This window comes from Emys orbicularis, chromosome 17, assembly GCF_028017835.1.
Source record: "Emys orbicularis isolate rEmyOrb1 chromosome 17, rEmyOrb1.hap1, whole genome shotgun sequence".
Classification (NCBI taxonomy): domain Eukaryota; kingdom Metazoa; phylum Chordata; order Testudines; family Emydidae; genus Emys; species Emys orbicularis.
The window spans coordinates 2,038,879-2,062,810 of NC_088699.1; the positions used below are offsets into that span (position 1 = coordinate 2,038,879).

Genomic DNA, 23,932 nt, shown 5'->3' on the forward strand with positions numbered 1-23,932 from the left:
GGGGGAGCAGGGGGCCGTGGGGCAGTGCCCAAGGGGGGAGCAGGGGGCCGTGCCCAGGGGAGCAATGGGGCAGTGCCCAAGGGGGGAGCAGGGGGCTGTGCCCAGGGGAGCAATGGGGCAGTGCCCAAGGGGGGAGCAGGGGGCCGTGGGGCAGTGCCCAAGGGGGGAGCAGGGGGCCGTGCCCAAGGGAGCAATGGGGCAGTGCCTAAGGGGGGGAGCAGGGGACCGTGGGGCCTTGCCCAAGGCAGGGGCAGGGGGCCATGGGGTTGTGCCCAAGGCAGGGGGCCATGCCCAAGGGAGCAATGGGGCAGTGCCCAAGGGGGGAGCAGGGGGCCATGGGGCAGTGTCCAAGGCGGGGGCAGGGGGCCATGCCCAAGGGGGGAGCAGGGGGCCATCTTGGGCATTCCCTGCCCTGGTACCTGTGCCATGGCTGGGGGTGCAGGGTCTCAGGCACTGCTTCACCCACTGGGAGAGCCAGGGCCTGGCTGGAGAACACTTGTGGGCTCCAGCACCCTGGCAGGCCAAAGCACATGACCCAGTACGTGACAAGCAGGGAGGGAGTACGGGGCCTGGCTGCCAGGGCATCTCTGCAGAACACCCACAGGGAGGCCTGAGGCCCTCGAACTCAAAGGGCCCTGGCACCCAAGGCTGGGAGGCCAGGCAATCACTCTGTCCTTTGCTGTCCAGGCCCCCAGTGGGCCCCCCTCAGTAGCTGCCAGGCCGACCCTGCCTTCCCCCCTTCCAGGAACCACTGCCAAGCTTGTCTCCCATTGTTCAGCCCTGAATGGCTCCTCTTAGCAAATGGGAAGTTTAGAGCCGTACGCCCTGCCTGGCACGCACTGCCCAGTGCAGCTTAGCCTGGGGGGGGCGGGGGGGGGGGAGAAGAGCTCTTCCCCACCAAGATTCACAGCTTCTCCCTGATGCTGCAGACCTGAGCCAGGAGCCAGCCACTGGCCAGTCGGGCATCTCACGGCCCCACATGCAGCACGCGGCCCCCACCTTCCTCTAGAGCTGCAGCCGGTGCCCTACAGCAGCTCCTAGGCTCAAAGATGAAAATGGGTGTCTCTACTTGCTGTCCTAGGTAGGGCAGAAGGGGCTCTGTGGGGCCCATGGTAGTGTGCAGCACCGTGGGGCACAGAGGTGGGTCAGAAGGAGAGTACAATTCTGAGAGGGAGGTGGAGGGGCAGGCCGCCACCCTGCCCTTGAAGGCCACTCAGCCTTCCCAGGGAGTGAAATCCTACCTCCCTGCTCTGTCTCCCTAAGCAGAAGAGGTCTGGGCATGGGACAGGGACCAGGCCCTCAGCTCGGTACCCTACCCTGCAGCTCAAATGTACACAGCAGGGTTCATTTTCCAGGACCGGGGGCTGAGGAGCAGCATAGGTGGTGGCTGCAGCAGGAACTAGAGTCTCCTAGGCAGGGTGTCTAGGCACTGGATCGCAGTTGTTCAGACACTGCTGTTTATCAGACCTGTCCTTCCAGCTGAATACAGTAGCGGGAGGATAGGGAAGCGAGCACCTCACCTACTCCCCTAGCTGCAGCTAGGGGCAGAAGCAGCTGTTCCACGGCTGAAGAGACAGGCAAGGTGACCCTGCCACCCAGCCGAGAGGTGGGGACAGCCCCAGGGAGTGAAGCCATTAAAAACCAGAGCGTGGGTTTGTTTCCATACAGCTGCTTTTGGGCACATTATGGTAAGTGAAGTCACAGCTCTGCCCTGGGAGGAAATCAATAGACCCCTGCAGCTACAACCCACGTCTCCAGAGCAGAGGGTAGCATGGCCCATAGCAGCCAGCATGAGGCTATGTCCAACTCAGGGCTTCCCTCAAGCTTGCAAGGCAGGGAGATCCTGCAGATGTTTGACAGAGGGGGGAGGAATCAACTTTTGAGTGAAATAGAAAGAGGTTTTCAAAGGAAGCCCCTTCTCGCAGATCTGTGCTCAGGGAAGGCCCAGCATGCATGCTCCCCCAATGAGCTTCCCCACACCCCAGCAGGGTTGCTGGGGACAGGGCAGGAGGCTCTGCAAGACCATTTGCTGGCCAGAGGGACAGTGAGAGGAGCTTAGGCCCAGCTGTGTGGTCCATCTCTGCTGCATGCTCACACCACCAGACAGCTTCCCCTTCTCACCCAGGCCAGGCTGCATTTCCACATCACCCCACTACTGCTTGGCCCTGGGAATCTCTCACCACCCGCAAGAGCCAGGGTGGCTAAGGAGAAAGCGGCCTCAGGCTACCGCCTCTGCAGGAGGCTCTCAACCTCAGAAAGGAGCACTGGAACTTAGATCTGAGGAGCAAGGAACTGAGAATCTAGGACACCAAGAGCGGGAGCTGCCTCTGAGGGGAAACTAGGTCAGCCCAGCCTTGCTGGGTTCATGCATGTGCAGTTAGCAGGAGCCCTGGGAACGCTAAGATCAGCAAGGCTGCGTACTAGCTACGGAACCCCAGGCAGGGAAGCGCTCCCCTGCCAAGGAAGGGGGGCTGTCACAACACAGGGAGAGGAGACGGTGGTGGGGAAGGTAGCGGGCCCTGCTCTGACAGGGATCCCACTTCCTCTCCAGGAGGAGCAGTCACCTGCCCTGTGCTAAGCCCAAAGGAACGGGGCTGGGGAGTCAGGCTGCTCTGACCAGGGGCAGGGGGGTCATGCCAGGTGCTCTCAGACAGTTACTATGAATGCGCCCCTGGCAGGCAGCAGAGAACCCAAGGAATGAACTCCAGCCAGTCAGAGGCAGCACAGCACCTACCTGGGTTGTTAGTCTGTTAGTGAGCCCCAAGCTTGGCTCTCGGATCAGGCAAGAGGCAGAGTACTGCAGGGTGTCAAAACTTTAATTTACACACACACATGCCCAGTAGCACTGGGGAGCCCAGGCCACTTGCGTTCCAGACAGGAACAGTAACAACTGGGCTCAGTTAAAATACAGGGGGCGCTAAGCAAGGGGGCTTCCAAACACGGAGCGAATCACAGCTCATGGCTACAGTGTGTCCCCAGAGCATCTGTCGCCATCCGCCAGCTTCAGCCCGAGGTAGCGCAGCAGGTTCTGGAACTCCCGGGAGCCGGCAGTCACCACATCCGGGATGGAGGAGAGCATCTGGGAAAGGAGGAAGAGTTTGAGGAGCTGCAGCCAAGCTGGAGGTGGAGGAGCAAGACTTCAGCAGCTAGGCATGGGACAGGCAGGCCACGCCGAGTGAGGTCTCCATCAATAGCCTTCAAGCTTAACATGAGGCAACTGTGTGAACAGTTCCGGCCTGCCAGCTGGGGCAGCACATAGGTCTGGGCAGGCCCCAGAACCTTCCTGACTACGGAAGACAGGACACGGAGCAGCCGTGGTCACTGCAGTGATGGCACACAAGCCATTTCCTGCCCTCAGCATGGGGTAGCAGGTGGGGAGCCCCTCAGGGACAGCAGCAGAATGGGATGGAGGGGCCCCTCCCTGGATGCAATCCCACCACGCTCCTGGGCCCCCAGCCCTTCCACAGCAGCCACATCACTGCTCTAGCAGCCTCAGCACGGGTCCTTTGCCAGACCAGGCCCTTCTGAAGGCAGCCTCACCTGCGATGCTGGGCCCCTCCCCAAGACGCAGCTGTTCTCCCGAGGGCTTTGTGCTGGCAGTGTGGAAACAGGTGGTGTGATGGGGGGAGGGGAGCCCTGGCTGTTTGTCAGTTAGCCATGCCAGGAGCCTGATCAGCCAGATCATACAGCTGTAGGGAGAGCTCCTCCCCAAAGGGCCTCACCTCTTTGATCTTCTCCTGCATCTCCTCACGGCTCCTTAGCACCATCTGGGCATGATGGAGTTTCCCCTCCAGGATTCTCCTCTGCAAAGGAGAACACAGAGCTGTGCAGAAGGGGGGGGGAGCAGAGCAAACCCCAGAGCCGCATTTTAACGGCTTAGCAGCTGGGCGGGAGAACCAGCAGCCAGACACCCCCCGCACCCCCATCGCAGATGAGCCACCTAGGCCCTGCCCTTACTTGGTCCTGGTAGTCACGCTGCGTCTCCAGGAGTAGCTCCCTCAGCTTGTTCACCTGCAAGACAAGCCAAGTCTTGGTGCAGGGGCACGATGCAGCTGGATGCCCACAGCCAAGGCTAGAGCCTGACTCGGGGCTGGGGAGAGAACAGACCCCACCAGCCCCCGAAGAGCTGGCTCTCTCCTTGTGCCAGCCGCTCCCAGACAGGGCACATACTGCCTCCCCTTCTCTGCCATTGGCCAGCCCATGCCCAGCATGTTGACCATCTAGGGCCTAGCCATGCCCAGCACTCCCCATCCCGCTGCCAGGCTGGGAGCACCCACTGTCTAACCCCCAGCAGGGCTGTGGGGCCTCTCCCTGTTCCCTCTCCAGAGCATGAATAGAAAGGAGCCGCAACGTAGCAAGAAGGGGCACATGGAGGGGGCAAACGAATGCCAACAGCCCCGAGGCGCCGGTCTCTTGGCAGTCAGCCCCATGCTATGCAAGTGCCCTAGGCCAAGAGCAAGCTCCCCCCACCCCCGCGCCCCTCCTATCCTGCACCAGAATCTGGCCCTGCCCGAGCACCGCTGGCTTCACCTCCTGACGTAGCCAGACTTTCTCCTGGACAGCGTCAGCATCCAGTGGTGTTGTGTCGGGCTCCCGTCCCCTCACCTCCTCCCACAGCACCTCAGCCTCCGTCTCTGCACGCCGGAGCAGGTGCTTCAAGTGAGAGACCTCTGCCTTCAGACTCTAAGGGGAGAGAAGCCAATGAGATGCTGGGGAGTGGGGCAAAGGACTCTGCTCCAGCCTCTAAGGGACCACAGGGCTGCTACTCAGTACGGTGCCATGTACAGGACAGCAGTGGGTAGCAGGGCCGAGCCCATTCCAGGATCTAACCCGACATGCCCCCAGCCTGCAGAGGTGGGTACCGTGACTTCCCCACTCCGGTCAATGAGCTGCAGCATCTTCTCCTCCTGTTGGCGCACGATGTCCTGCAGCTCCTTCTCGGTCTGAGGAGAGAGGGTGGCAGCATTTAGGATAGGGTCTCCCTAAGTGGCACCTCCCTTGCAGCAGAGTCTTGGACGTGCCGCTCTCCCAGGAAAGGAGCAGGCAAAGAGGGGGCCCGGGCCCAGGCCCAGGCCCAAGGGGAGGCAGCTTGTGGGTTTGTGTCTGTTGCAGTCACCGTGACAAAGCTGCTAGCAGACACTCAGCACAGGTCAGAGGCGGGCAACGGGCTGGGCACAAGCCCCCAGTTCACCAGCAGCTTCAGTCAGGTGAATCCCAACACCATTCCCCTGCCACCAGGGTTATCCTGCCCCATCTCCACAGGTAGTGAGGGGTCAGTCACACCAGGATCCCAGCCTGCCCCAATGCAGACGTTACAGTTGGCCCTGCACAGCCAGACCAGGGTAGTTCTTAGGCTGGAGCAGTCCTGTGCCAGGCTCCCTGTGCTCTGCCAAGTCCTGACCCAGGAATACTCGGGACCCAGCCAGTAACAGGCCCTCAGACAGGGACGCTGGGGAGCCACACAAGTGCCGCGTTAGATCAGGCTAGCGAGCGGCTGCAGGGGATGGAAAAAAACAGTTACCCAGATTCTCCCATGGCCTAGAATCTGAGCCTGCCTGGTCCACGTCCCAGATCAGCTCTGCCCTGGAGTTCACACCTAACCCAATTCTGGTGCCTGCTCACCTGAAACCTGACTCCCAGGATCTTGTTTAGCTTGGCAAGGTTTGCATCCCGGGCATCGATCTCTGCCTGGAGCCTGGATTCCAGGCTCTCCAGCTGGTGCTGATGGTCACAGCTATGAGAGGAAGAGCCGAACTGAGTCTCGTCAGAGGGCACAAAGCAGATCGAACGTGGGCTCTCAGGGTGACCCTGCCTCCCCGGGGAGCCAAGTGCTGCTCTCTGGCTGACACTACCCAGCAGCCACTGGGCTCAGCTCATGCACCCACTGCTCCAACCTGCCCCCTCCCAAGGGCCTGGCCTCAGGACTGGACATGAGGGGAGAGTAATCAATCAACACCGGCTCTGCCTGGGAAAGGACTCTGTGTATAGAATTGCCACCCAGGGTAATGTTCGGGCTGGAGGTTGACCAGGTTAGCTCCTGGGGGTCACAGTCCTGGAGGCGTTGCTCAGTGGCCAATGGCAGAGCGGGAGTGACAGGCCAGCAAGTAGCAGTGGTACTGCCCAGAGCCCGCTGGGCACCCCCATCACTTCTCCTTTGACTCGAGGGCCAGGTGCTGAACTCACATTTTAGCCTGCAGCTCCTGAGCCTCATGATGTGCCGCCTTCTGGCTCTGGAAGCTCAGTGTGATGAGATGAGACACAGCAGCTCTCAGCTCCAAGACAGTCTCCCGGAGACTCTCCTCGATCTCTGGGGGCAGAGCAGACGGCAGGCGAGCAATGGCTCACAGTGCACGGGGCTAGCCCTCAATGCCGGGGTTAACAGAGAACCCCTCGCAAGCAGAAAGGAAACAAACCCATGTGTTATACCATGCTCAGGTTCTAATTACCCAGCAAGCTCTGGGGCAGCGCCAGGCCAGGAACAGACACCAGATGCTATGCCTGGAACAGCAGGCAGTGTTAGCCCGCCTGCATAGCCAAGGCCCCCAGCCCAGCCCAGCCCCCTGCCCCTTTGCCTCATGGTGCTGAGCAGTTACAAGAGGGAACCAGTCGCAGAGTCAAACCTGGATGAAGGAACAGGCCCTGCTCCAGGGCCCTCCTGTGACCAGACCAGCGCCCTTTACACTGGGGCCCAGCAAGGCCATGCCTATTGGCAAGGAAGGAGAGGGCAGACACCAGGCTGTTACCTGCTGGCATCGGAGGAGTAGCAGGTTCAACCTTGGTGAATGCGGTCGAGCCTCCAGCAGCTTCTTCATCAATGCCTGTAACAAAGCAAGTCAGAGGGTCTTGGTGCTGGGTGATCAGCACAGATTACCCCTTTCTATGACCCTGACCCACTGCTAGGCCATGGTGCCTGCACAGATCCGGGAACTTCCCTTCTCCTCTGGGGAGTCCCTGGGGCTTGGGCCCTGAGAGAGGGGACTGGTGCTGAGGCCCCATTCACAGCACCCCCTCACCGCGCCCCATGCGAGGAGTCCTGGGACCAGGCCATCCCAAGGCAGCGATGGTTCTGGGCTTTCTGGCTGTGACCCCTGCGGTGGGTGATCCTGGCAGCCCTGGGGAGGAACGGCACCAGCCTTGAAGAGCTGAACCATCCCGTCTGCAGGCAGCGTGGGAAGGAGGCCTAACCCCAGGCAGGAAGCCCTGGGCGTCGAGGGGCCTGTTTGCCACAGAAGCACTGATGCGCCTCACTGGAGCAATCTGGCTCCGGGGTCAGAGGCAGCCCACGGCTGTGGTGTTCTAGGCCTCAAGCAGAGCTGGTTTTCTGTGGCAGGTTCATCAGAATTCGTCCACCACCCTGGCCGAGGCCTAATGCAGCCCGACCCGTCACGGGAAGGGAGAGCAGAGCCACAGGATTCGGCAGTAGAGCCGGGGGCACTGGGAGCTTGATGGCTCCTTCCCAGACATGGGAGCAGCCTCCACCACTGGCTGGGCAGCTGTAACCACCTCCGCCTTGCTTCAGTGTCACCATGTGACTTCTGAGCAAGCGACAGAGCAAAGCATTATGGGAAGGTGCACCCCACTCACTGCAATGGCGACATCTCCAATACCGAGGGGAGGGTCCCTGCATGACAGGCCTGCGGAGGGAGACTCGGCCCTGGTGTACAGAGCACTTCACGCCCCTCCTTGTCTGTGAAGCACTAATCCAGCCCCCGCCACACAGGCAGGGTTTCTGGAGCAGCAGACAAGAAGCAGAGCCAATAAGCAATTTCTGGCAGCCACATCCTACCTTTTCCTGCCACAGCTTTCAAGACGCTGCCCACGAAGGAGCTGGGCCCGCTGCGAGGGGTACACACTCTGCTCCTCAATGCAGCATCAGCAGCCTTCAATGACAAGAGACGGTCTGAGTGGCTGGACCACACAGATGCCAAGGCAGCATTACAGACATTGCTCTGCTTCCCCAGGGCAGATGGGCTGGAGAAACCCATGCTGCTGTGATCAACAGCTAGAGGGCAGTTCCCTGGGCTCCTACCTCTCCTGGCAGGGCAGCTTGGAGAACGTCCGTGAGGTCCAGCAGCCTCTCCTTGGTCTCAGCGAGCTCCAGGGAGGACTTCAGGAGTTTGTCCCTGATGAGCTGCAGGCCCAGGGCTTCTGCCTTGCTGCAGTCGAGCTCCTCACAGAGGGTGTCCCGTTCCTTCCTGGGGAGAACAGGGGAGTCAGCTCGCTCAGTGCTCACCCAGGCCCCATCCTCTCAGGGTGGGGAGGGGAGAGACGGGAGGCACGTCAAGGCAGCCTCGTGGCGCGGCTGGGTTCAGTGGCCAGAGCACAGAGGGACATGTGGAGGTGCCGTTTGAATAAGCAGAGGATGAGACCAGCTGTGCCCAGCCAGAGTGCCCATGGGTTTCCCACAGGGATGTACTAGGGTGCACTGAGGGGCTCGTTCACTGGCACCCTTTGCCTCCCAGCCGTGGTTGAGGTTGGGAGGGGACCGTGCAACGCCAGGAGCTGACTAGAGACATGCGAAGCTCCTTCCCCTGGCGCAGGCTCTCCGTTCATTGGGCACGACACACACGAAGGGCTCAGAGGGGCAGAGCGGAGCTGCTGGCTCACTGGAGGTGCTGGTAGGCATCCTTCAGGTCCTCGTACTGCATGCTGCGCTCCCGCAGGACTGCAAGGGTGGCTCTCAGCTCATTCTCCGTCTCGGTCAGCTGCTCCCGGGACACACGGTTCTCCTGGTCAATGAACTGGGGCGGAGGGAAGAGACACGCCCGTGAACATTTACTAGTGAGGAGCGGGAGCTGGTACAGCGTGGGGTCCTCAGCGCATGCAGGCCAGGAACGGCTAAGGAGGGCCATGTTCATACCAGGAGCTCAATTCCCACTCTACCTTCCTGCAGGCGCCCAAGCTGAGACTCCTCCCCCACCCCATTCTCATTTGAGGGGCTGGTGAGGCCTGCCCCCAGTATCGGGATCTTTCATCTAACAGGCCTCAGAGCCCAGCAACAGCTCTGGAGTCTTCCCCCCTTCTCAGAGTGCTTGGAAAAATCAGAGTCCCACCCTCACACCTCGCTCCTCCCCCAGGTCCTCATCTGCCAGCAGACTCTGCTGGGAAGTACGACTCACTGCACTGGGGTGTGCGAAGGCCAGAGCTGCGGCAGCCAGTCCGATTCCCCGGGGGATTGGACCGGTCAGGCATTCAAGTGCATGGAAAGGCCCACCCAAGTCTCACGCCCAGGGGTAACTGCACAGAGATGGTTGGGGAAGAGCTGATCACAGGGATCAAAAGACCGAGCACAGGGAGCTCCAGTTCCGGGCCTACGTGCAGGGAGGAGGCGACGTTAACTCGTCCTGGTCTGTGCAGGCTGCCATAGGGGCCATTAGCACAGCAAGTGTCCTGTGCCCCTAACAGAAGGGTTAGCCCACCCCACCCAGCCTCTACCTCGTGGCTCTCGGTCATCTCACGCAGCTCCTGATGCACCCTGTCGTGCTGCTGCCGGAGAAGCTCCTGCTCCCTGGTCAGCCTGAGACAGGAAGGAAGGAAGCAATTAGTGTGCCGCTTGGCTGCCAGCTTCAGGCTCTGCCCAAGAGACCCACTCAGAACAGAAGTGAATTTCAGGGGAGGGGAAGCAGGAGAACCAGGATTGTCCAAGAGACCCCCTTAGGGCATCAGTTTGTTCCTCATTATTCAGTCACTGGACTGTGCAGCGCACTGCTTCTGTGGCCCCGCCCACGCCCCCCAGCGTCAGCACCCAGAGGCTGGAGACTCACCGCGCCGTCTCCTCCGACAGGTCTGCACGTGTCTCTCGCAGTTCATCCCGCTCACACCGCAGGCTGGCCAGGTCTCTCAACAGTGTGCTGAGATCTAGGGCACGGTGCACAGCACAGAGGTTAGCTGCACAGCTGGCAACAGTGGATGTGCAAAGCTGAGAAGGCAAAGGAGCCCTTGCCTGCCCACCCCCCAGAGCAGGTCTTAAGCAGCAGCCCAGATACTGGAGTATTGGGGGGTGGGGGGAGGGGCACATCAGTCTTATCCAGCGGTTGGAGCTGTCAGCAAGATGCCCTCCAAGAAAACTCCAGGGTACTGACATGCCAACGGAACAGGCAGCTACTGCTACAGGCGGTGCCCTCTAGCCAATGTTAGAGGAGCCGGATGCTCAGCTCAGTCCTTGGCATAGCAAGACATGGTTTGGGCTTTGTACCCCAGCATGTGACCAGCAGACAGCGTCTCCCAGGCTCTCACCCCAGGAAGGGCCAGCTGCTGCCACCGCTTGGGCCTTTGCACATCCATACAAGACAGCGAGAGACCCAGCCTCACATGCAGACATACCTGCTCCCAGCCGGGAGTTTGCCACAGTCAGCTGATCCACCTGGGCTACAGAATCCTGCAGCTCTGCAGTCACTTCCTCCAGCTCCCTGGAAGCCTGCAACAGACCACAGCACCTGGCTCACTGCTCAATCCTGCCCCTTGGGGGCTTCTCTGGCCCAGCCCAATGGGACCAAAAGCTGGACACTGCTGGCATCCACATCCCAAATGGGACGAGTGCTCAGGGGTTTCAATGCCCTCCCAAAGATACAGGAGGGGGCAGGGCAGCAGTTCTGCACCAGATGGCAATGCTGGAAAAGGGGCCATGTTCTGACCCCTGGATGGCAAACGCCCACCGTGCTCAAATCGTCTGCGCCTTGGCATCCTCGGGTCTGCGCCAGACATCTGGGGGACAGGCCTCCTTGCAGCTACACTCCAGCCATTGGCCGCTAAGCATGGCACTGCTCACATGGCCATCTTGCACCAGGGCCATCCTGGAGGAAGGAGGTGCTGACTCACTCAGCTCCTCGGCGTTTGCTGAGCACCAGCCTAGCACCACCCCCGCCAGGTGCCCCAGGGAGCCCTGACAGCCCCACTACTGAGGGATGGCACAGCCCCAGCACACACCAACATGGGGGATTCAGCTGTTGATGTGGCGTGGCTGCTGCTGAGCTGTGAGGCACCCGCCCCCCGGAGACCCCAGCAGCACCCCCAGCACTGCAGAGCTAGCAGCGAGAGTGGGGCTGAAGTCAGCCCTGGCATGCAGAGCCCCAACCACCAGGCCCAGGCGAACCAGTCCTGCCAGCTGCTCTCACTCCTACCCCACTAGTGGGGTAGCTCACGCTCTGGGCCCAGCACCACCACAGCCCAGCCCTGCTCTCTGAACAGCATCCCACAGGGGTCAGCCTGTTACCGCGTCTTTAGCCTTGAGGGCCTCGGCTGCTCGGCTCCGCATCTCATCCCGCTCCGCCAGGCAGCTCTTCAGTTTGGCCGCCACTTTGTCCAGCGAGCCCCGGTTCCTGGAGAGCAGGGACCTCATCTGGTCTTGCTACAAGAGGAGGAGAGTGCCCCTGAGGACAGCCTGGAGTCCCCGTGGAATCCCAGAGGTTCCAGGCCCAACACAGGCCTGCCCCACAGTCTTCCAGAGGCGCCGCTCACCCAGCCCATGCATTGGGCACCAAGACCACCAGGCTGGGCCACCTCCCTGGGGAACCCACCCCACCCAGAGCCTTGGCAACGCATGTGTGACCAGCTCCAGAGGGACAAGTCTCACGAATTAGAGCCATCTGACATCCCAGCCGCTGAGTGCTCCAACGAACCCAGGGCCCCGCGAGCCAGGTCCGGCCTTCTCCGGGGGCTCTCGGAAGAATCAAAGGCACATTCCGAGGGCCGACATACACGTGTTAACGCTCAGAGGCTCAGCCACAGAGCGTCGCAGAGCCGGACAATCTCACCTGTTGGTTTAGGGTTCCTCGGTCTTCCTGCAGATTCCGCAGGGAAGTATTTGCGGTGTCCAGGAACGACTGAGACTCCACAGTCCAGGATCTCTGCAAGACAAGAGGAGCGCTCGCATTGCCGATGCGGGTGCTGGGACATGGGCAGTGGCCAAGAGTCCAAGACCTTCTGGAGAGCTGAGGGTGTAGTCAGTCGCCCCCAATGGAAGCGCAGAGGAACCAGTCTTTGGCCTGGTCTCAAGGCATGAGGCTGCCTAAGTATTGGCAGGGGAACTCCCCGCATCACTAATGGCGGAGACAGGAGAACGCTGCCCCAAGCTGCAGCATATCGGACTGAATCACAAGTTCAGCAGTCCCCAGGCTGAGCCTGTGCAGTGGGCAGAACATGAGGTTTCCAGCTGGCTGGCTGGGCCCACAGGGTCAAGAGCAGGGCCAGACACCCACGCAGAGCCCACTACCCTTCCTTACCTGGTGCTCACGAGCCTCCTCAATAAGGGTGCAGAGCTCCCGCTGGGACTCCAATCCCTGCTCTAGGGCCCCGATCCGAGCGCTGGCATGGACACGGAAGGCCTCCAGAACCAGATCACTCTGGGGAGGGGGAGACAGGTGCATGTGGGGATTTTAACAGTGACCCACCAGCCTAGTGCCACCATTGCCAGGTGCCCCAGGGAGCCCTGATATCCCCACTGCCGAGGGACGGCACAGCCCCAGCACCCAGCAGCAGCAGGACCCACACGTGGGAGATTCAGCTGTTGAGGTCACGGAGGAAGCACCAGTGCTACACTCAAGCTGCAGGGCAGGGCTCTCCCTCGTGCCTCTCTGCTGAAGCACTGGGGAGGCCTCAGCCGAGTCCTTAACCCCACCCCCTTGTATACGCTGGCCCAGGGCGCAGCTCCCTGCCGACAGGTCATCCAGCACCCTCTTCGAGGGCCAGTGGGACTGGCTATGGGGGGGCTGTCCAGGGCTCCTGCAGAGACAGGCAACCCCACCTATCCACTGGCGTGGCTGCTGCTGAGCTGTGAGGCACCCGCCCCCCGGAGACCCCAGCAGCACCCCCAGCACTGCAGAGCTAGCAGCGAGAGTGGGGCTGAAGTCAGCCCTGGCATGCAGAGCCCCGACCACCAGGCCTAGGCTAAGCAGTGCTGCCAGCTGCTCTCACTCCTACCCCACTAGTGGGGCAGCTCACGCTCTGGGCCCAGCACCACCACAGCCCAGCCCTGCTCTCTGAACAGCATCCCACAGGGGTCAGCCTGTTACCGCGTCTTTAGCCTTGAGGGCCTCGGCTGCTCGGCTCCGCATCTCATCCCGCTCCGCCAGGCAGCTCTTCAGTTTGGCCGCCACTTTGTCCAGCGAGCTCCGGTTCCTGGAGAGCAGGGACCTCATCTGGTCTTGCTACAAGAGGAGGAGAGTGCCCCTGAGGACAGCCTGGAGTCCCCGTGGAATCCCAGAGGTTCCAGGCCCGCCCTACGCTCCTCCAGAGGCGCCGCTCACCCAGCCCATGCATTGGGGACCAAGGCCACCAGGCTGGGCCACCTCCCTGGGGAACCCACCCCACCCAGAGACTTGGCAACGCATGTGTGACCAGCTCCTCAGGGACAAGTCTCACGAATTAGAGCCGTCTGACATCCCAGCCGCTGAGTGCTCCAACGAACCCAGGCCCCAGCGAGCCAGGGCCCAGCGAGCCAGGGCCCAGCGAGCCAGGGCCGGCCTTCTCCGGGGGCTCTCGGAAGAATCAAAGGCACATTCCGAGGGCTGACATACACGTGCTAGTGCTCAGAGGCTCAGTCACAGAGCGTCGCAGAGCCGGACAATCTCACCTGTTGGTTTAGGGTTCCTCGGTCTTCCTGCAGATTCCGCAGGGAAGTATTTGCGGTGTCCAGGAACGACTGAGACTCCACAGTCCAGGATCTCTGCAAGACAAGAGGAGCATCCACACCGCAGATGTGGCTTTGCGAACCCTATCAAAAGGCCACCGCTGGGACTTGGGCACCAGCCAAGGGTCCAGGACCCACTGGCCATCTGGTGGTGTAACCAAATTGCCACCGGTGGTAGCAGAGGAACCTGTATAAGTGACGACCCTTGTTAGGCAGCCTCCAGCCTTCAGAGACAGGCCCAAGTATCTGAATGTGCAGATGAGCAAGTAGACAAGCCATCTGTCCAAAGACTGGCCATTCACAGAGGACCCACCGTACATGGAATCGATACCTAAAGTGGGGGGCCCGCTTGTTACAACACCTGGGATTGGGAGCAGAACGTCCCACCTGTGATCTGGCCCTGCCTCCCTTTAGCGGGTGACTCGTTGGGGAGCACAAGGAGAAGTCAGGAGTCCATTCTGCTTAGCCCCTGAGGCTACGTCCTCACTACGGGGGGGGGGTCGATTTAAGATACGCAAAGTCGATGTATCGGAGCCGACTTACCCCGCTGTGAGGACGGCGGCAAATCAACCTCCGCGGCTCCCCTGTCGACGGCGCTTACTCCTACCTGCGCTGGTGGAGTACAAGCGTCGATTCGGGGATCGATTGTCGCGTCCCGACGAGACGCGATAATTCGATCCCCGAGAGATCGATTTCTACCTGCCGATTCAGGCGGGTAGTGAAGACGTAGCCTGAGAGATGGTCCTGGACATTTAACCAGCTCCAGCTGTTCTCACTGGAAGCCACACTTGGACAACCAGCTGTGGAAGCACCCATCCCCTTGAAGGCACTCTACCCTCCCTGTACACAAACCCCTCCAGGACCTACCATTGCCTCCCTGGCCTGTTCCAGCTCCTCTTTCAGAGCCTGCTCGTCCTCCCGGGTCCGCTGCAGGGCCTTGAGTCTCTCTCTGGTTGCCATGTACAAGTCATGATAAAGCTGCTCCTCCTGGAAGATATTCCATCCCCAAGCCATCACTCACAGGGCTAGGAGAATTGTCTCTCACGGGGTACGGTGGGCAGGGCGTGAGCCAACTCTGCCCATGCCTGGGGGCTCAGCAGAGCCAGACAGGCTGAACACCTCGTCTTCTTCCCCCAGGGACACGTGAACCAGGTTCAGCCTGAGAAGGGGCACCTGGGGCAGCATCTCTGCCCAGCAGGGCTAGATTTAAGCAGTTGCCATGACATTTGCATCACCATTAGTTCTAACAGCTGCAAGCGTCCCCCAGGTGCTGCCCCTTCCCAGACCCCTCTGCCCCGCATGCCAAGGGATGCAGCCACTCCCCCACCCACTGGCTGCAGACATGCTCGCTTGCAGCTTCCTTCCTTGACAAGCTGGGGGTCAGTGGTGCAGTCAGGCGAGTGTAACCAGGAGGCCAGGAACAGCAAGGACTGCTGCAGCTCTCCAACTTGGCGAGAGCCAGCCCAGCCATGCGCATGATTTGATTAGCCAGTGCTGTAGCAGCAGGCGACCATGGGACCAGGTTTCATCAGCTCTGAACTCAACAATCCCCATTCAGCCCACATCACTTCTGCTCCACTTACCCCCAGTGGGACCTTATGGACTTTGAGTGGCCTGTTGATCTGGAGCATTGGAGTGCAAGCGCTAGCTGCAGTGCAGGAGTCTGGCAGCGCTGGCCAGGGAGAGCTCAGCACTGCCCCGCTGCATACCTAGCGGAAGTTCTGGACACACCCCAGTACTGCAGACCCACTAGCTAGCTAGGATTTCTACCTCTGCAGTATCTGAGCCCCTCAAAACCTTTAGCAGGTCTCTCCTGGAAGGCAGGCAGGGCTATTGTCCCCATGGCACAGCTAGAAATCAGAGGCACGGAGAGGGTAAGTGACTCGCCCAAGGTCACACAGGAAGTCCAGCAGAAAGGGAATAGAACCTGGGGCTCCAGAGTTCTAGGCTAGCGCCCTTCCACCCATCTTGCCTGGCACTGCATATGGGGGGCTGCCAAGCACCCCTTTGCCTGACTGCAGTCACGGGCTCCACTATCTAGTGCAATTAACTGGTAGGCAACTGGGGAAGTTTCTGATCTACTCAGCCAGAGGGGAGGCGGGCACAACTCATGGCCACACCTGCCATCCTCCTCTGCTTGGGACCATCCCACTGCAACCCCAGACGCATGTGGTCTCATCCCTACAGTGGGCCTCTCTTACTGCTTTGGGGTGGGTGACGTCAGTCTGCGTGAGCATGTCTCTCTGGTCTGCCGGCCCCAGACGAGGAACTGGCCACTGGCTCTGCTGCCAATCCCGCAGCTGGCACGAGAGGGCTTCAATGATGATAAGCGTGCTCTCCAGCCGCCCCTCCAGCTCCGCCCGGGACAGGGTGCTCAGGTGCTCTCGGGAACAGCTGGTGGGAGGAGAAGATATTTGTGAGGGGCTTCAGGAGCACAGACCCCCTGTGAACTACAGAAATGGCTCCCAGCTTAGGAACGCCGACTAACCCCAAGGACCTGGCGATGTAAGGATAAGGCCTTTTCCTGTAGCCATGTTAGGAGAGAAGCAGCCATTAGCTAAGAAGCAGGAAGTCACATCCTCACATTCCATCTAAATTATATTAAAACAATGTAATATCAGGCTGTTAAGAAGGCTCCTGTACTAATAGCACCCACCATCACCAGATAAAGAAACAGATCTTACGATGGTTAAAGAAAACTTAGTTTGATAGCATCCTGTCTGGCAAGAAATCATTTAACAGTTGTGGTTGTGAAATCCTCATTTCTTTATCGTTTTATCTTTATGGTCCCCTCTTCTCTCTTGTTTGTCTGTGTGATCTCTGTCTGTTACATAATTAATTTACACCTAGCAAAATTAAGGTGGTGGGGTATGATTAGGTTAGAGAATTGTGTTACAATATGTTAGGATTGGTTAGTAAAATGATTGGTTAAGGTCTAGCTAAGCAGGACTCAAGTTTCACTATATAAACTGGGGTCCAAGGAAACCAGCAGAGAAAGAACAGAAGAAAAAGAAGGAAAGACCTGGAAGAACTACTCACCTCTAAGACTCAGCCTAAGATCAAAGCTGCTAAGAATCCTCTGCATGACCATGACATGCAGCAACCAGAATCCAGGCGAGCCCGGCCTTGCCTGGTCAACAGGGAAAGTCCGCCTCCCTGATCAGGATTGGTGAGCCTAACACTGTATGCTTAGCATGTGTATTCGCCTTGGTTATTGTTAGTAACTAGAGGATAAGGGTATGACCGTGTAAGGCTCTTTCACTGGTAAAAGGTCCTGCAAACCCACAAAGAGTACACCCTGAGCCCTAGGAATTGGGTACGGGTGGGTGCCCCTGGAGTGAGAGAGTAACAGAGAATTGTGTGGGTAACCGGGAAACTTACTGCCAGAGCAGAGAATCTGTTTCTGCAGCGCTGTCCTTTGCGCAGGCAGGCCATTCCACAGAGGTGTTCATGCTCTTCTCAAGCAGCGCTCGGGGAGTCATCCAGGTCCCCGCAGAGCAGGCGGAGACTGGGGTGACACTTGTGCCTGCATCTTGCTGCAGAGCTGGCAGCGGCAGGCTTTGCCTCAAGGACTCCATCACAGCAGAGGTGCCCATGTTCTTCTCCAGCCACGCCAGTGGGGTCATCCAGGAGATGGTACCGGCCACGTTGCACCCAACCTCACGAGAGGGCACTGGGGTTGTGAGAGCTGCTGCTCCTCCCTGCAGGGAAGGCTTCTGAGCAGAACTTGAAGCCACATCCTTCCAGACAGAAGCCTGAGGGGAGCCCTCTTCAGTCACCAGCAAGCTGGGCTGGTCACCAGCAAAAGGGAGGGGGCAACTTCCCGACTCTGCTCCCCCTGGGATAGGCATGGCACTACTATGTCCTTCCATTTCCTTCAGGGTGGCCAGGCTGCTGGGAGGCTGCAGAGAATCAGGCTCTGGAATCACGGCCCAGATGCCCGTCTCCCCAGATGGAGGCGGGCTTCCAAGCACCTGTGTCGCGGACACCTGCTCAGGGTCACACTCCTCTGCAGAGCCCACTAGGAGCAGGCCCGGCCTCTCAGGAGCGCACAGAGAAGGGACCAATGAGACCATTGCTACAGCAGCATGGCTCTGCTTCTCCTGCACCCCCAGCTCAGCAGCAGTGTCTTGGATGGCCCTGGTGTCCGAAGGGTCACTGTCCAGGCAGGGCTCATTCTCTGCCATTGTCACGTGGGTGTGAGCCTCATCCATCCTCACTGTTACTTTAGAAACCTGAGATGTCTCAGGTGTACATGGCCCGTCTGCCTCATCCTTCTCCACCTCTCTCTCCAACTGGGAAGAGTCTGCAGCGTCTGCCCTCCTCCCCCCAAAATTGTCTGGCAGGGCCCAGAGCTCCTCCCCAGGCTCAGCCCCAGGAAGAGAACCAGCAGATATGGCACTTTCCCCCTGGCCCATTTGCTGGGGGCTACCAGCCGCCTCAGAAGCCTTCGGCGTGGAGCTATTTGGAGCCAGATCCAGCTGTTGCTCTTTTGTATTGGGCCAAGCTTTGTTTTCCTCCACAGTTTTGGGGCTGAACGTTGTGCTTGGCAGGGAGTCTGCCCAGATTTTTATAGCTGGTGACATCTCTGAGCCAGGCAACGTGCTTCTGCCATCCTGCATGGAGGGGAAAAATAACAAGGTCAAGAACTGCAGAACCCCTGCCCACTGCTGTTCCACCCCTCCGACACACACGGACGCCTATCCTGCATGTCGGGCTTTGACTAGCTTGACCCCAGAAGGCCCCTTTCCCAGCATATAGGAAACATGCTTGCATTCAGTGCAGAAGGGAGGGTACCCTAGAAAGCTGTGGGGCTCTCTTATATGGAGGAACCCCCTTGCGTTCTTCCACGGCAAGACACCAACGCCCTCCCAACTGCAGTCAGGCTACCCCCGCTGTTTCTCCCTCTCCCGCACTCAAGAGGCAAGCTCCAGTCAGCAGGAGTCATGGAGTCAGACCCATGGCTCAGACAGGTTCAAACTAGCCAGCCTGACTCAGGAGAAGACTCCCTTCGCAAATGGGGTCAGTGCCAATGCAAGGGGACTGTTGTGCCCTTACTAACATTCAGGGGGGTGTTTTGGCTGGCTAGCTCCCAGTGCCAAAAGAAAGGGGAAGGGTCAATGGGAAATCAGGACCCTGAGACTGACAGTCCCCACGGACAACGGGGAGAGGCCAATGCTCCAGGTCAGCCTGATTGACAGAGCGGGCAGGCTAATCAGGGAATCAGAAGGCCAGGGGGGTCCCGTCCTCCCTGTGAGCTGGAATTGCCTGAGTCAGACAGAGTGGGGCTGAGCTAGGGAACAGAGCCGTGCCAGCTGGAGGGGCCAGAAAAGCAGCCCAGGAAACAGGTCAGAGCTGGGAGCAGAATCACAGAAGCAGCCCACAGAGCAGACATGTCCTGGGGGGGGGGGGAGTTGCAGCCACAGAGCCAGGTGTGGTGAGCAACTGGGAGCAGCCAAGGGGGGATTCTGGGCAAAGGGCCCAGCACAGAAAGACACCCCCAGCCATCGGTGCTGACTTTTGGTTTTGCAGGTGGGGGGCCTCCCGAGGCCCCCACCCCCACTCCGCCCCTTCCCACCGCTCTCTCCTCTCCGCCCCCTCTTCCAAGCACCTCTGCCAGTTTTGGAGGGAGGCTATTCACATTAGAGAAAAAAGGTGGGTGAGGTAATATCTTTTATTGGACCAGCTTCTGTTGGTGAGAGAGACAAGCTTTTGAGCTTTCACAGAACTCTTCTTCAGGAGGAAGAACTCTATGAAAGCTCCAAAGCTTGACTCTCTCTCTCACCAACAAAAGTTGCTCCAATAAAAGATAAATAAATAAATTATAAAATTAGATTACCTCACTCACCTTGTCTCTCTAATTTCCTGGGAACAACAGGGCTACACCAACACAGCATACAAAAATGCAGGATTCACATGAACAGCACAGAGTGACCATCACACCACGGCACTATTTTCAGGATTCATCTTAGCATAATGTCATCATCACACCAAGGAAGTAGCACCACCAGCACAATGAGATAAATACAGCCAAGTGTGCATGCCAAAAATTCACAGTACACGCACACTGGGATCCACACAGCAGGAGAGTAGTGTCAGCTTAGCACTCAGTTTAGTGGGGATACACTCAGGGACTGAGTCCAAGAGTTCAGCTAAACACAAGGGCACCTGCAAATAGCTGTACTGACAGCAGGATCAACACTGGCCCAAGAGGAGGAGTTGCACATCAGGGCACTAATCCCAATCCCAGTGCAAAGCAATATGGGATCCAGGCACCAGGTCTTTAGTACCAGAATTTGTACTCCCAGGAGAGTGGGATGGAATGATCGAAGTTACAGGGGAAAACGCCCTCTGTGATCATCCTGGCTCAGTCCATCTCCCTGCCAATGCAGGGCTGATCCTTACTGCATGTTTTGTCCAGTCTCCTTTTAAAAGTCCCAAGCCTTGGAGTTTCTAGCTGGGACACTCTATACCAGGGGTTCTCAAACTGGGGGTCGGGACCCCTCAGGGGGTCAGGAGGTTATTACATGGGGGGTCACGAGCTGTCAACCTCCACCCCAAACCCTGCTTTGCCTCCAGCATTTATAGTGGTGTTGAATATATAAAAAACTGGTTTTAATGTATAAGGGGGCGGGGGGGGGGTCGCACTCAGAGGCTTGCTATGTGAAAGGGGTCACCAGTAAAAAAGTTTGAGAGCCACTGCTCTATCCCTAGGGGGAGTAGTGTGCTGTGCTCTGTAAGCCCCATATTCATCATTTGTATATATTCTTTATAGTTCATATAAAGCATGCCGTGTAAGGTATCATGGGAAAGGTTCTGATTTGCTGAAACCCACTGTTCTGTCAAAATATGTATGTGTCACGGAGTCCCCGGGCGATGCTCTGGAACTGCTCCCCACAAAGCCAGTCAGGACTTTGGGGAGCCTCCTCTCCCTCGGAGCAGACTGTCTTCAGGGCAAAAAGCTCACACGGCTTCACCTCCCGGGTCAGACCTTGGAGCATTCATCATATGTCCCTCCGTGCGCTTCCCACAGCGAGTCCGCCCAGGCGGGGTCCTGGGGAAGCCAGAGGGTCCTGCACCCTCACTTTGCAGTCAGACGTGACTCTCAGCCAGCCAGTAAAACAGAGGTTTATTAGATGACAGGAACACCGTCTAAAACAGAGCTTGTAGGTCCAGAGAACGGGATCCCTCAGCAGGGTCCATTCTGGGGCCCAGCGAGCCAGACAACCCCGTCTGCCCTCACTTCCTCATCCCCAGCCAGCCCCTCCTTTTTGGCCTTTGTCTCTTTCCTGGGCCAGGAAGTCACCTGATCTTTTTGTTCACCTTTAGCTACCCCCTTGCAGGGGGGGAAGGGCCCTGGGCCATTAGTTGCTAGGAGACAGATTGTCGGCCATTTATGCACACTGGAGACTTAAGACATAGGGGAAACTGAGGCACCCACACAGTATTCAGAGGAAACATTAAGGACAGTCCCTCTTCGTCACAGTATATCATTAAAGTGTATGAAATTATGAGATTGTGCTGTATGGTGTTACTGAAATAGGCTGCAAATTTGCGAGTAGCCCAGAAGGCAACTCCCCAGAAAAAAACAAGGCACTTGACCAAATGGCTGGGTGGATGTTACACAACCATCACCAGCCATTGTGCAGCAAGTGAATGACAATTAGCAAATTCAATGACCATCACCAGAGAATTACTCAACCCTGGGACTCAGCAATGCCCCCCTCCCCCCAACATGATGCTTAGACTTGTGTTTTCCAGAGCACATGGACTAGACAGGAGACAGTGCCAGCCCAGGTTGTACCCCGGGGTCACACACTAGCCCTTCCCTTGGGAGACGATTCCAGCCACACCCCAAGGCAGAGATTGCACTGCTTGGAAGGTTTCCCCTGATAGCTTGAGTTTCTCTCTCCCACCCCCCCGCCCGCCCCCCCCTTCCCCACTGCCTCTTCCCTTTCATCCCCCACCCCAGGAAGAGGCAGTCACCCAGATGCCAGGGAGCGGGACCAAGCACACTACATGGACATGTGGCCACTGTCTCCAAGAGGCAGGCGTCTCTGCCTGGGCAAGCAGGGAGCGCCGCACCCCGCAGCAACCCAGGAGACGTGTCGTCCCGTCCCGTCCCCCAATGCCCGTCCCGGTCCAGCTGCCCAGCGGGGGCTGGTACTCTCAGTCTCTCTGTGCTGCGGAGGTCCAGGGGATGTTTTTGGAGACGCCTCTGACTGAGCCCCCTGCCAGATGCAGAGAGCTGGGCTGCAGTCGGTGCCCCCCCATGCAGACAGCCACATGCCGGCTCTCAGCACAGCCACCTGGGGCTGGGAAGAGGTTTCAGTCCCGTTCCCCAGCCACCCTCACCCCAAGACCCCCTTTGAAATACACTTACCTGCTGCTGCCTTTAGTTGGCCGAGAGGTTGAAGCGAGGTTGGGAGCTGCAGAGCCACAGAAAGCAGCCTGCTGCCCATAAGAAGCAGGTAGGAGAAGGAGGGGGGGCACAGCACCGGTGGGGGTGGGGTCACTCAGCCCCTGCCCCAGGAGGAGAATCCCCATCACTGATTGGCTGGTGGCCAAAAAACAGCTAAAAAGCACTGCCCGAAAGAGCTGTTTTGGCCAGGCTGATCAGCACAGCAGCTCAGAGCCCGAAACAGCTGATCGGCGGCGGCTCCGGGCTCTGCAAAAAACCTGCTGATAGGGCCTCCGAGCCCCGCCGAACAGCTGATGGGGCCCGCCGGGCAGCAAACAGCTGACTGGTGCCAGGGGGTGCAAAGCACCCACTAATTTTTCCCCGTGGGTGCTCCAGCCCTGGAGCACCCACAGAGTTGGCACCTATGCCCCCAGCCAAGCGTCCTTGCAGGCCAGGCTGGGAGGGGGATCTTAACCCGACAGGGGGCTGACGCTGGAAGAAGGGTCCCACCACCCAAAGCCCAGGTGAGTGGCCACCACCATTGCAAGTGTCCAGCCGGCAGCATCCCTGCAGCCCGGCCAGGGCCCGAGCAGGAGGCCGGGGACCTACCAGGAACAGACTGCGAAGTGCCCTGACGTGCCAGACAGGGTTTGTGAGGTTCCTTGTCACAGGGCCGGGGGACGTGTTTTCCTTTCACCTTTTCCTTCTTCTTTTTAAAACTAATTGTTGATTAAACAACTTGTATTTGTTTTACATGGTAGGACATGACCCGTCACCCACGGGTCAGGGAGGTGCCCTGTGCGGAGCGCCCCGGAGTGGGGACACCCTCGCCCCTGTCCCAGGCGACCGCGGCAGGGTTGGGGGTCGCGCCCCCCGGAATGCGGGCCCAGCCGTGCGGGGTTAGCAGGGCTCGGCCGGACAGGAGAGTGGAGGGGAGCGAGGACTCGGAGAACTCCCCACGGCAGCGGGCCCGACCCCCGCTCGCACCCAGGGGGACCGACCCCCCCGGGCCCGCGCGCTCCCGCCCCCCCGCACCTGCAGCCGCAGCCGGCGGAACAGCGGCGTGAGACTCGAGCATGTCACAGGCTCCATCCGGCTCCCGGGAAACTTCGGCTTCGGGGGCGCCGGCGGCTGCTGCAGCGACAGGTCCTGGAGCGGGGCCCGGCCGGCGGCTTTCCGGGGCTGGACACAAAAACACCGCGTGTGACCCGGACAGGCGGCGCGGGGGGGACCTGCCCCGAGCGGCCCCGGCCTCCCTCCCCTCCGCGGGGCCCCGCCCGGTTCCCTCCCCCGGGGCCGCCCTCACCTCGCGCGCGGCCGCGCTCTCCGCGGGGGGCCCGGCGGTCTCCATGGGGACCCGACCTGCTCCGCTACCGCGCGTCGCCCGCCGCCGCACCCGCCATTTGAACAGAGCGCGCGAATGCCATTGGCTGCAGCCGCCAGCGGCGTCGTTACGTGTGGGGGCGGGGCGACGCCGTGTCCCACCCCCGGGCTGACGTAGCTATGTGGGCGGGATCGGGATCCCCCCGATCGCTAATCCCAGCGCTCAGAGCCTGAGGCTCCCCCTAGCGGTTTGCTCTGGATCCCCCCCAGCCCGCGCCCGCCCCACGCAGCCCACGGCCACGCCACGCCGAGCACTGGACATGCCATTTATTGCGTAGTCCCGTTCCGCGCGGCTCCCGTACAGACTGGGGGGGTCCTGCCGGGCCCCGGGGGACGCAGGGACCTGGCCCAGCCAGGGCAGCCTCTGCGGAGGGGCGGCCTGAGTCTAACCTGAGGAAGGGGGGGGGCCCAGCCTGGGCTGGGAATAGGGGGTGCCAATGAGGGGAGCCACTTCCTATCTACCGGCCCAGGCACGAGCCGCTGCTGCTCTCCCTGAGGTGGCTGGGGCGGGGCTGGAGGGG

At 59.6% G+C, this 23,932-nt stretch overlaps 1 protein-coding gene across 1 annotated transcript; it reads right to left on the reverse strand.

Annotated features, from left to right (window-relative positions):
- Positions 1-2,962: 2,962 nt before the first annotated feature.
- Positions 2,963-23,379, reverse strand: SPAG5 (sperm associated antigen 5). The gene is made up of 24 exons (XM_065418567.1): positions 23,335-23,379; positions 23,064-23,210; positions 17,009-18,243; positions 15,829-16,021; positions 14,495-14,614; positions 13,571-13,663; positions 13,011-13,145; positions 12,222-12,341; positions 11,754-11,846; positions 11,213-11,347; positions 10,324-10,417; positions 9,765-9,858; positions 9,436-9,517; positions 8,608-8,741; positions 8,030-8,195; positions 7,787-7,880; positions 6,744-6,818; positions 6,184-6,307; positions 5,623-5,734; positions 4,863-4,943; positions 4,531-4,683; positions 3,958-4,011; positions 3,723-3,803; positions 2,963-3,079 (listed from the first exon to the last, which is right to left on the reverse strand). The coding sequence occupies exons 1-24, from the start codon at positions 23,377-23,379 to the stop codon at positions 2,963-2,965; spliced, it is 3,777 nt and encodes a 1,258-aa protein (XP_065274639.1).
- Between the last annotated feature and the right edge of the window lie 553 nt (positions 23,380-23,932).

Coding starts and splice junctions, on each gene's coding strand:
- SPAG5 (XM_065418567.1), bottom strand. CDS start 23,379: ATGGAGACCGCCGGGCCCCCCGCGGAGAGCGCGGCCGCGCGCGAG. Junction 8,196..8,607: donor GATGCCTACCAGCACCTCCA/GTGAGCCAGCAG, acceptor TGTTCTCCCCAG/GAAGGAACGGGACACCCTCT. Junction 3,080..3,722: donor TGCAGGAGAAGATCAAAGAG/GTGAGGCCCTTT, acceptor CTCCTTTCCCAG/ATGCTCTCCTCCATCCCGGA.